At 35.3% G+C, this 13,383-nt stretch overlaps 1 protein-coding gene across 1 annotated transcript in view; it reads right to left on the reverse strand.

The window, feature by feature from the left end:
• The window catches only part of ITGA2 (integrin subunit alpha 2), a 124,235-nt gene that overhangs the window by 92,580 nt on the left and 18,272 nt on the right, over positions 1–13,383 (reverse strand). Inside the window, exon 2 of the mRNA XM_007486290.3 lies at positions 6,971–7,091. Within this exon, the coding sequence (XP_007486352.2) occupies positions 6,971–7,091 (121 nt within the window). The remainder of the gene's footprint in view (positions 1–6,970; positions 7,092–13,383) is intronic.

Raw genomic sequence — 13,383 nt, forward strand, 5'->3', positions numbered from 1 at the left:
AATTTGTTCTCCTTTTCTATTTATTTTTTCCCATGGAGGAAGGAGGAGGTGGGAGGTAAAGAATATAAATGCTTGTTAATTAAAAAATGTTCTAAAAATAGTTTACATTCTTTCAAGAAGATAGCTTGTTTATATGTAGGTACATAGACCACACCCACACAAATAAATAAACCCAATGTAATTAATTTGTTTGGAATAAGATACTAGTGTAACTCAGGAATCATGTAAAGCAGAAATTTGTGCTTGAGCTGATTTTTTTAGATCATTGACATTTCTTTTGTTTTTATTTATTAAAATGTATTTTTTAGAATTTTGAGTTCCAAATTCTTTCCATTCTTAGGAAGGTATGCAGCATGATATCAATTATACATATGAAATCATACAAAACATATTTCTATAATAACATGTTAGAAAGAAAAGAAAGAAAAAAGTATGATTTAATTTTCACTAAAGAGTTCATTAATTCCCTTTCTGGGGGGTGGATAGCATTTTTTATAATGTGATCTTTGGAATCATTTTGATCATTGTCTTGAGCAAGGTACTTGGACTGGGTGTCAAAAGAAACTTAAAGATTTTAGATTCTATTGACTGTTATTTACCAGGCTTCAGGAGAATAATGAAGGATTACAACAGCCATTGTGGGGAATGGGATAGAGAATCAATTGGGGAACAATGAAGGATGGCCTTGTAATAGTGAGGCCCCAGTTAAGCTTGGATAATTCAGATAACATAAATTTGTATTTTTGTTATCTAAATTATTTGTGTGACTTCTTCTAGCTCTGTCTACAATCCATGAGGATGTGACATAGATAACATCTCTTAAGTGTGATGCAGCCTCAGGGGAATGGGGGAATGGACATTACAAATAAGAGAGTATAAAAACTGATTCCTATTTTCTGTAGTACCTGAAAAATCACAGATGTGCAATCAGACAAATGTACATTTTAGAGTTAGACAGGACCTTTGCATCAAAGTACTGAGATTTGATCACTAATTTGTTAAATTACTGATTTCTGATTACTGAATGATCACTGACTTCCTAAATTATAATCACATATGCTGATCCCAATTTAGGCAATCTAAGTTATATAGGAAATATCATAGCATGCTTGGTAGCTGCTTGTTAGTTTAGGATTTTTAATACTAATTAAAAGAGAGGAGAAAGGAAAAAAAAAGGTTCTTTCAGTCAAGTGAGCAGAGCAAAGAGAGCCAGAGACTCACACCTGCAGCACTTTACCAAAAGCACAAGCTCCAAAAAAAGAGCCCCGCAGCACGGGTCTCAGCCAAATGTATCTCCTAAGCATCCTTACATAAAATGAGGTCATAACTTAAAAGGATGCTGGGAATGGAGCGCAGGTGTTGCAAATTTCCATCTGCATATGAGTTATATTATCTTGGTTTAGATTGTCATCTTCTATTCTGTATTAACCTTCTTGTTACTATCCTTTTACACAATCTAGAGTTTGATTTCTTTTGTGCGAAGTTTTCCCTTCCTTATTATTGCATTCAAAAGTCTCACACAATCTACTTCTGCTTTACTTATAATTCACACTGGACACTCATAATCATGTTTCATAATTCAGAATCTGTTATGTGCAATTTCACAAATAAACATAGGAAGTGCCATGTTATACTGGACTTGACAGCTAGACTTGGAGTTAGGAAGACCTGAATTCAAATCCCATTTAAATATTGACTAGTTGGGTGGCCTTAGATAAGTCTAAGGCTCAATTTCATCTATATGAAATGGGGATAATAATGATATGTCATCTCATAGGGTTGTTCTAAGAACCAAATGAGATGTCTAGAAATCTGTTTACAAACTTTAAAGCACTCTATAAATGTGAACTGTTATCATTCACTAGGATTGTTCCAAACCTCTATGAAGGACAAATAAACCCTGGTTATTGTTAGAACAAGAAAAGTCTTTTGCGTGTTTGGAAATATGCCAAATTAGCTTTCAGGTCTATTTATCCATATTATCCCAGTGTTATGTCTGGATGGCTTTTGAGTCACTAATAATAATGAGCTTAGGTTGGTACTGGGCAGACACTGGCGTTACTCATAGATGATCAGTGAAAATCAACACAAGTTGAATATTAACTTTATGTATTATTTCTGGCACTCAATACCTGATTATTAAATCCATTGCATTTTGTACTTCCTTTTAACAAACTTAGTGACTCCAAATATATAATTTGAACCCAGAGGTCCAACATATAACTGTGGGCCAAATGTGATCTACTCAAATTTAAGGGAAGTCCCTTTTTCAACTTCAAATTTTTAATTAAAAAAGTAAACTTATCCACCTCAAATTTCTGCCCATGGGGACAAACTCTTGTCCACTGAGCTCTGTAAAAATATATTAAAATGACTGAAATGAAAGCTTAAAGTCACCATTAATGATAAACCTGGAGTTAGAAGTGAAATGTTCCCAGTCTGAATATACGTCCACTGTTAGAAAACAGTTGCCTGTTTAAGTCTTGGCAACCTCATCAAAACTTTTCTGCAACACACTCTGCTTGTAAATATACAATTTTGCAGCAATAAAATGAATTAAACTAGATTTCCAAAGAATCTATTTTGGAAGTGTTACTAGACTGAGGTTGGGTTTGGAGTCAGAAAGACCTAGATTAGGCTTGTAGGTTCATAAATCTAGAGCTGGAAGGGGATTCTTGTTCATCATTTTACAGATGAGGAAACTGGGCGGTGGAGTGACTTTGTCCTAAGTCACACATCTGGTAATCACAGGTGGGATGTAAACCAAGGTCCTCTGACTCTAGAGTCTATGATCATTCCATTAGAATGCTCTTTTCCTTGCTCTCCAATTCTGCCTCAGACAATTACTAACTGTAACTGTGGGCAAGTCACGGAACCTCTATGTGCCTTGGGCAAGATTCTGGTATATGTCTATTAAGTCATATCCTGGGTGGATGTCCATATTTGTTAGAAATTCCCATATGTGGAATTCCCCTTCGTTTAGTTTATAAATATTTTCCCACTTCATAACAACAGACTACACGTCATCAAAAATTTCATGCTGCCCACATACAAAATGATTTCTGATCACTACTGAAAAAATTTGAATCCTCCTGATCTTGAAATCAATTAAATGATGTTATTGTGACTCCAGGAAGTTAAAATCCAGCCTCATATACTTATTGACTGGTCAAGTAATTTGATCTCTGCTTGCCTCAGTTTCCTCATCTATAAAATGAGGATAATAAAGCACCAGTCTCCCCAGGCTTGTAGGGAAGATAAATAAGACTGTAATTGTAAAGTGCTTATCACAGTGCCTGGTAAATGGTAGGTGCTATATAAACATTAGCTACTGATCCCCAGGAATGTCAATACAGAAATCTCACAAAAGAAAATCCTAAGGCTGAATCAGAGACCAAATCATAGGAAAATTTGAATTTCCTGGTTTTTAGGAAATTGTTTTATTGTACCAATCACTTTTGCTTTAGGGTGTTCTCATATAAATCTTAAACAAAGAAAGTGATTGGAATTATTCAATTCAATGAATTCTACAAATGACTAAAAAGTTTAAATTTGCCTCTAAAGAGAGCCTAATAGCACTAGGGCAATGTTTGGGTTTTTTTTTTTTTAATTTTTTGCACGTGTCATGGACTTCTTTAGCAGTCTAATGAAACTAATGGCCCCCTTTTAGAAAAGAAGTTTTTAAATACATCAAAGGATATTTTTACATATACATATATATATTTAATCTTAATCTCTCTGTTTTAAAGGTAATGGGCCCTAGGTTAAAAACCCCTGCAATAAAAGGTGAATTGGGCATTGGGAGAAAATTGATATCATCTTTTCCCTCCCCAACACACACACACACACACACACACACACACACACACACACACACACACACACCACAGAGTTAGCCAGACCATAGCTTCTGAGTTTTGGAAAGAAAATATATCCATTCATCCTCAGTTTACTTCTCTTCAGCCAGACTTCCAATGGGTAAAGTTAGCTCAGCTCCTGGCCTTCACAGAGGCCAGGAAAAAGAGATTAAAAAACACTTCCTTTCATTAGATTCAGTTATAAACTATGTCTAAGCTCATGAAAAAGCTTGGCCATTATTAGCCTGGTTGCTCTTGCATAAAGGACCATTTTGGGGGGAGCTTTTTTTGTAGCAGTGCTTAGTACAGTGCCTGGCACACAGGGGGTGCTTAATAAATGCTTCCTGGCCTTTTGGGGAGATAATTGCTATCGGGTAGCCTTGACCTTGCCAGATAGAGACAGTCACCTTCCAAAGTGCAACTTGAAAACCTCCAAATTCATATAAAAATGTCAGTGGAAAGTGAGAGATAAGGCATACTTCTTCCAGACCTGACTGCTCCCTCCCACACCCTTTATGGAACAATATCCCCAAATGACCCAAGATGGCTATAACTTAGTAGGAATTACGTAACCATTCCTTTTGTGTTAACAAACTAACCCTACTGAAAATTTATTCAATACAAACCAGTGTCCTATTAGAGTGATAGTAAAGATATAGTAATAATTGAAAGATTATTGATTTCCCACTTTTTAATGTTGTCAGATTTCATTTGGACCTGAGGATAAGTATAAAAAAACAATTATCTGAATGATGGGATCCATTTATGCTCTAACTTTAATAGCATATAGAAATGATCAATTTCCTGAATCCTAACCAAGAATAACAGTAACATAGCTATTATTGCTCCTTTGTTGCTCTCTTTAAATGTATTTCTCATCACAGTATTTACCTACTGGCACCACAAAACAATATTAGAATACATTCAAAAGATTGGGAAAATAGAGGAGTTCTCCTATAAAGAAAACAATTGGAAACAAATGGAAAATGGGTTGGTAAGAAAAAATTTAAGAATAATATTCCTCCATGAAAATCATGATTAAAAAATATTCCTGAATGTCATATTTAAAGACATCATAAATGAAAACTTCCCAGTTTTTCCAGAACCACTTATCAAATGTCAAAATAGAAAGAATTTATAATCAACTTTGGGAGTAGAGTAGGGAGAAAACTTCTAGTAATGCCTAGATTCCTTGATTTCTCCTAACCTCAAGAGGGTACTTAGTACAAGAGAGTACTTTGGCCATCAACTGGTCGTCATCTCTTTTTCTTTTACAATTCCTTGATAACATCCTTTTCTCCCACTCTTCAGGGTCCCTTTCTGGTTATACATAGGTAACAGCTGCTGGTACCCACCACATGCTTTTCTATTGCCCTCTGCATCATGCTTATCTTGAGTTCCTTCGAAACCCAGGTGTTCCTTCCAGGTCTTACTGCCATACAGCAACACCTCTAAAATACCTGCATTAAAAGATGGGCTTTTGCTTTTAGGAGAACCTTGAGATGTCGGTAAAAGTGCTTTGTAATTTCTACCAAAGAAATTCTGGCCATTCTCTTCTTCCTTGTACCCACTGGGCCAGGCATATTTTGTTGTTTTTGTTGAAAAAGCTCTGTGGAGTATTTAGTTACATGTTAGATGAATATTAAAATGCACATGTTTAATGGTGCAAGCTGAACTCTGAAGAGTTGCCATTTTTCATCCATTTAAGGTTCATGGTATGGATGGTCAGGACAAACTCTTCTGAAAGATGATAGATCGCTACCAGATGGCTTTGCATTTATCTGAGGCTTGATGAAATCAACAAAATTACCCGAAAACATCTGCATTTGGAAGATCTCACTTCCTACAGGAAGTCCCTTCTCTACTCACCCTGGCCTTTACATTGTTACTTTGGTGGATGCTTTCAGTGAGTGTGTTACTGTTGTTCAATCATTCAGTCAAGTCTGACTCATTGTAACCCCATTTAGTGTATTCTTAACAAAGATACTAGAGTGGTTTGCCATTTACTTCTTCAGCTCATTTTATAGAAGAGAAAACTGAGGCACACAAGGCTAACTGACTTGCCCAGGGTCACAGAGCTAGGAAGTATCTGAAACCAGATTTGAACTTGGGTCTTTCTGACTCTAACCCTGGCATTCTGTCACTTGTGTCCACTGTGCCACCTAACTGCCCCTTTAGTAAACTTACATTTCCCTGTTTTATGCCATTCATGATGTTTATTAATAGGGGGAATGCTAAATAGGATTGTTTATCTCATTACATCTTTTAAGAAATACTGAATGATCTCAATATATGGTTGGGAGACCTTGTGTACTGTGAAATGATATTTTTGTTCTTCCAAGTCAAATGAATTTTCAAATCCAACAATTTTCCTAATGGGATCTTATAGTGTTTAAAAGACAGAGGGATAAAAGAGACTCCTTGCCTTCTCCCATTAAGTTGCAGTGTTACAGAACTAGTAAGAGTCTAAGTCCATATTTGAACCCAGGTCTTCCTGACACCAGACCCAGTACTCCATTCACTGTACCACCAGCTACCATGTATCACTTAATATTCTTCCATATTGTGGAATATGGAACCAATTGTTCTCAGCATTCCAAGAGTGTTCCTTTCCAATACTTTCTTTTCAATGGTCAGATTAAAAAAAACCAAACCCTAAGATGTCACTGGAACATCAACTGTCAGAGTAAGAAATAGGAACCATGCTAAAACACCCGTCACTCCTACCCTAAAAGTGGTGAGATGTTTTAACTTTTATACACTTGCCATTAAAATCAGCGAAGACTTTTAAAGCTGTCAATAGCATTACACTGCTCCAATATCTCAATATCAAACATCAAATAGTTCATATTTATAGAGGACTTAATGCTTGTGAAGCACTTTACATACATTATCCTTCATAAGTCAACTTTTAGCCTTTTCTGTTATTGGGATTTTTCTAATCTACAAAAGAAATGATAATGGACTGTTCTAAATTTATATCATCTATTAGCTAAAATGAATCAATGATTTAAGTAAAAAAGAAATAGAAGGGAACAATCTTAATAAACTATATAAATGCAGACATCTGTATTTTTTTCTCTGTAGTCACAAAATAATCAAAATTTTCTTACCAGTTGCCATTGGTATTTACAAATTGTTGTACTGCATATCCAAATTGCTCATTTAAAGGGCCATCAAATATTTTTGCTTCCTGGAGTCCAATGTTGTAGGCAGCACAATAATTTAGGAGAACTATTAAGAGAAAGAAAAATATATTGCTGTAATTGCAAATATGCTTAGAATTTTAAGGCAGATTTTTTCAGTCTGTAGCTACAAATGTTAATTACAAAAACCCCCATAATTTCTATCCCACAAATATTCAACACTTTAGGGGAATATTCCCCCAAAGGGCCCTTTCTTTACCCTCCAGTGGGTCAGCAATTGCATATTCAGGTTTCTGTTTATTTGGTGGGGAGTGAGGACATGCCAGATTCATTACTGTGGGGAACTCTGGCTGTGAGCCTCCCTCAATCATGCAGATCAGCAATTCATCTGTAACTTCTGCTTTCACATAGTTGCCTGGGGTCATAGAGAAATAACATAACTTGTCCAGGATCACATAGTCTCTTGTGTCAAAGTGAGGACTTGAACCCAAGTTTGGGGACTTTCAGACTGCCTAGTTATCCACCCACTCCATTAAGCTGCTTCTCATTCTATCTTACAAAAAGTTTAGTATTGAACTTGGGGTTTATTTGATGCCAGACGGTTTCAAGAGAGCTGCCTGAGCTACCCTGCTGTGCCAAGTGAAGAAGGACCCCAGAGAAAGCTTCATATAATGATAGACCCACCTAGGGGCAACCTTTTTGCAAGACAGTTGTGAAAAATTAGGTACGCTTATCAGTGCCATGATTAATTCAAACTCCAAAAGACTGAAGATGAAACATCTCTCCCCTTCCCTGACAAAGAGGTGATGGACTGTAAGTGTGGAATGAAAGGTGTGTTTTCAGACGTAGCTAATGCAACTCCAATTTAATTTGATTAACTGGACTTATTTGTTGAAGTCAATGACTTTTATCTGTGCGAGGTAGAATTGGGGGAGGGAAAGTAAGGGGATAGCTATGCAAAAAAATAAGAAAAGAAAAAATCCCAATGAAGCATTGCTAAAAGTACACAGAAGGAAGATACAAATTCAGTAGAGGATTCGGACAAACAGGGAAGTTTTTATGTTTCCATATTAAATATATGCATACATAAACTCATTTTATCTGTATGCCAATGATCATATATTATATATAAATATATGTATGCATTGTGTATATATTTGTTTACATGGATATATACATATATATAAAAACATGTTTTAAATGCATGACATATCAAACTCACAGTTTGTATTTAAGTCCCCTTTTCTGGCCTTTATATGTGGAAATGTCCATGTTTGTCAATAATTTTCTAGTTCATAATAAAAAGGGAGGGGGGGAGAGCCCATAGATTCCTTCCTGCCATAGCCTGAACCTTTGAGGCTACCTGGTAAGAACACCTAGACCCATTTCTTCTCCTCCCACTCCCAGTCCTGCTTCTGATCATGTCAGTCCTGACCCAAGTATAAAAGGTTATTGGGCTTCCCTATTGTGGTAACATCAGCCACTGCTCTGATTTAGGAGAAGATGCTGCCCCAGCGCCCTTCCCTTGTGGCATCCACTTCCTCCTCTTTGTTCTCTAGTAATGCAGGCAGCCTTCCTTTAAACTTACCAAAGGAAAGACTGATTGCTTTCAGCATTGGTACATTCATATGATTCTTCTGAGTTCTTTAATCTCAATATCAGACCATAACTTTTAGGATATACATATATATTTTCATATATATATATGTATATATATATATGTAAATGGTAAATGTAATATATATATAATGTATATGTAATGTAAATGTAAATGTAAAATATATATAATGTAAATGTAATATATATATATATATACCATTTTCTTAGATTCAAAAGGAAGTGTCTGTAAAGTCTGTTATGTTATCCTTTTGGACATTGCAGTTAGGTGAAGTTGCACCTGATTGAATGACTGTAGTCAAAGAGTAATCATGAAAAGCTTCTTGTTTACTTGGAAATGTCTTTAGTTAAGCACCCAGAGATTTGTTCTTTCCCTATTCTATTAGTTTTTATCAATGACTTAGATTTGAATATTACCTACCAAATATTCAGATGCATAAAGTTGAAAAGGATAGATAATATATATGAGTCAGATCTAAAAAACCTCAGTGGGATAAAAATATAGGTCAGATAATGTGAAATATAATGGGGACACAAGTAAAAATCTACATTTGCATTCCAAGAATCAACTTTACAAATGGAAGACGGGGGCCATGTTTCAAACAAATAAAACACTCTAGCTTGGAGAAACAAGTTTGTGTTTTAATGGTCTTAAAAATGCAAAAATACTCACACAAAAAAAGCTTGTTATGTTAGCCTACCCTTAGAGCTATGGTATCTAAAATAAGAAATATTCCTACTGTTGCATGCCTTAGTCAGACTACAGCTGGACAGTTTGGGGAGCTTTATGTTAGGAAGGGCATTGGGAAATAGAGACGGTAACCCAGAACAGAGTTACGAGGATGATGAAGGGTCGCACAAGGAGAAGTTAGAGGAAGGAGGACAGTTAGCCTGAGTATTTGATGTCAGGATGTACATGACAGTTATCTTTACTGAAACATTTCCAGAGCTTTCACATAGAAGAGCTTTTTGCCTTGGCCCCAAAGGGTAGAATTAAATGTTTACATTACAAAGAGAACAGTTTTTATTCCCTATAAGGGAAAATAATCTCAACAAAAGTGAAATGAATGAATGACTTAGCTATTTCTAGCAATATAGTAACCCAAGAAAATCCTCAAGAACTCATGATGCAATCCACTGCCAAAGAACTGGAGTCTGAATGCAGACCGAGATATTTCACTTCATTTCTTCATATTTTTTGTTTGTTCAAGATTGCTTTCACAAAAAGGACTAATATGGAAAGATGTTTTACACTTTTACACATGTAGAATATACACCAGATTGTTTGCCATCTCAGGAAAGCAGGAAGAAAAGGAGAATTTGGCTCAAACTTTAAAAAATGAGGTTAAAAATTGCTTTTTCAAACTGATGCAAAGTGAAATAAGCAGAACCAGAAGAACATTATACACAGTAACAGCAATATTGAGGAATGATCAAATGTGATACTTTGCTATTGACAACAAAACAATGATCCAGAACAATTCTGAGGGACTTATGACACCTCCTGAGCAAGAACTGTTGGAGTAGAAATGCAAGTGAAAACATATGATTTATTCCTTGTTTATTTGGGTATATTTTGGTTCTATAAGATTATTTGTTTACAAAAATGAATAATATGGAGATGTTTTACATGATAATACATGCATAACCCAGAAAAAAAAAGTGAAATGAATGAACTGTTTCAGAAGGTAATAGCTTTCTTCTTACTAAAGGTCTTCAGGTAATAATAGTTAGATGACCACTTGTTGGAGAGATGATACTGATCAGATACATTCTGAGATTCATTTATCTGGGAGTTGACTCAGCAAGGCATACAAAAAATTCACAGAAATACAACAGAATAATTTTTACAGAGTTAAAGAAAGATATAAGTAGAGAAATGTTCAATGCTCATGGCTAGAAACAATGTGGAACAAGTATCAGGGTTTCCAAAGAATTACAACGATGAATTAGCCAAAGATATCCATTGGGAAGCACTCATTCACCCCCCACACACACACACACAGAGTAATATTCATACATCAGGAATCCAAAATGACCTCTTGTTGAAGAAGGCACTTACACTGAGTTTTTGTTTTGTTTTTTAACCCTGACATTCTTTCTTAGAATTGGTTCCAAGGCAGAAGAGGAGTATGGGGTAGCCAATTGGGATTAAGTAACTTGCTCAGGGTCACATAGCTAGGAAATGTCTGAGGCCAGATTTGTGTGAGTATGTGTGAGTGTGTGTGTGTGTGTGTACATTGATTCTTAAATAGAACAAGACCAAAGTATTTCTGTGAATTTCAATGTAACTTGCTGCATCCAAAAATAAAAAATATATATGTATTTTTTTTCCTAGCCAATGACTCCTGGAGTATGGATGTTGGGTTTTATAACAAAAACAGTAATATTTAATTCTCGTGATTAGAACATTGGCCTATTTTCATCTTGAATTTCAAAGAGAGTAAGTTTCCTAGATAGCAAAACACAAATTAATTGTTGAAATTTTTTCTCCTCAATCTTAACTTGGTATTTGAGGTATTTAAATTATTTCCAGTTCTGAAGAGAAGTTATATAACAATAATATTGTAAAGATAATGGAGTTTGGAAGACTTGATAACTCTGATTAATACAATGGTCTGCCACAACCCAAAGAACTCATTATGAAATACATTATCCAGTTTCAGATAGAAAATGGATGGATTTAGAGTACAAATTAAAGACTATTTTTTTCTTTTTTCTTTTCTCTTTCTATTCTTTTTGGACATAATACAGGAATTTATTTCACTTCATATTTGTAATGGATTTTGTTTTTCTTGCCTTCTATATAAGTAGGAAAAAAGGAGTGGGAAAGAAAATTTGGAATTGAAAATTAAATAAAATTTAATTTTAAAAAGACTGTTGGGCATATTTTTAACCTTATATGTGTTTACAGGTTTTGAAGAAAAAAGAAGTTACTTTATATTATTATTGACATAAATATTAACATATCTAGTTTTAGACTTTGGATTCAAATCTATGTGCTGAATTCATAGGCGTTCTAGAATATTGGAGCAATAACAAACCTTGGGGATCATTTTGTTCAATATCGTCATATTATGATGAGGAAATGAAGGTACCAAGAAGTTTATCAATTAATTTTAAACTTTATCCATCCTGCTGGGCAAGGGCCACAAGAACACAATCTTCATTAGGCAGACAATTTTTAAATCCTCGGGGGTTTAATTCTTTGTTGACAAATAATTATGAATACATAAAGCCACACAAAAGTATGTTCACACATACCTTTTCTCTCTCCTTTTCATGATCCCCCATTTGAGGTCAATTTTTCTAAATTACTCATCATTTTGATTTGCTGTGTTGCTTAAACAGATCTTCATTTTCTTCTTCAAAATCATACAAAAGAAACAATCCACTATATTTAATGGTGGAAATTCCTTTAGGTATCAAACACATAGCCTACATCGCTTCCAAGTGCCCTGGACTGTATTAAAATGCAAATTGGGAAATATTTAACAAAATGAGTAAGAAAATCCAATAAAAATAGAAATAATTTTAATATGTGGTTTCCCAAGTCAAAATATGGCCTTCAGAAATCTTTATGTATGGTTCAGTGGCCACCATTTCTATTCGAGTTCATCATCACTGTTGCTTGTGCTGAGGCAAAGCTGAAACTGAGCTAATGGAAAGGAAGCTGAGGTTGGTCTCAGGAAGTTCTCAAAGAACCTGCATGTTGCAAGTTCTGTGAATTCTGGAACTCTCTACCCACTAGATGCTCTTTTTTCCCACAGAAGGTCTTAGAAAGAAAGCAGAACTCTTCACATAGATATGTGGTCATCCTTTTGTTAATGGCTGACTGGCTGACATATTCTCTTCCCAGGTCTTAGACCTGGACTGAAAAGGAAAATTCAAATGCCATTTCCCCTGACAAGCCTTTCCCAATCTTCCCAAGTTGGTAATGATTTTTCTCTCCTCAGCAAGTCCAAAGCACTCTGTTAACACCTTTCATTCTTTTATGTTGTCAGGCAATTTCAAAACTTATTCTTTTATTTCAAATACTTATAGAAGCTCCTCTCAGGTATAAGGAAGCAGCTGTGCTAAGAAAGGCATATCCTCTACCTTCAATTTGGCGCAAGCAGGGTAAGTGGTAAAGGTAGGGAGACTTCTTTTCTTAAAGAAGTGACACGTGGATCTAGTCCTGGAAGAACAGTAAGAATTTCATACATGGGACTACCATTATAGACAGAGGGAATAGTATGAACAAGACTAGAGGGGAGGGGAAAGTACAGTTCGTGTTCTAAGAATGGCACTGGACACTTTTGGAGAATGATGAATGGGTCAATTCAGCTGGAACAGAAGAATAATGGAAGATAAGGCCAAAAAATTTGGTCAGTAGCAGGGCAAGGAACCTTAAGATGCTACCACTCCATCTTGCTCACTACAAAAGTTCCAAATGTCCACTGTCATTGTTCCTAAAGTGCCTTTATTATGACAAGTGTTTCCTAAAAACTCAATGATTTTCTTTCCCTTAATGATTCTCAATAGTGAGCTCCCACTTGGCAGTTGGCTACATTCTCCAAATGGCTGAAGGAGACAGTGAAATATAGTAGAAGGAATTTTGGACAGAAACTAAAAGTTCAACTGTTACTGGAAGAAACACAAAAAAACACCATATCGTGGATTCAGTTTTCTATTTTTCCACTTTTATGTCTTTCCTAAATTCTTTCTACATGAAAAAAAGAAAACCAGATTTTTTTAATAGTGCATTTGTGTAGTTACCTAGT

The sequence above is a fragment of the Monodelphis domestica genome, chromosome 3, assembly GCF_027887165.1.
Source record: "Monodelphis domestica isolate mMonDom1 chromosome 3, mMonDom1.pri, whole genome shotgun sequence".
NCBI lineage: Eukaryota > Metazoa > Chordata > Mammalia > Didelphimorphia > Didelphidae > Monodelphis > Monodelphis domestica.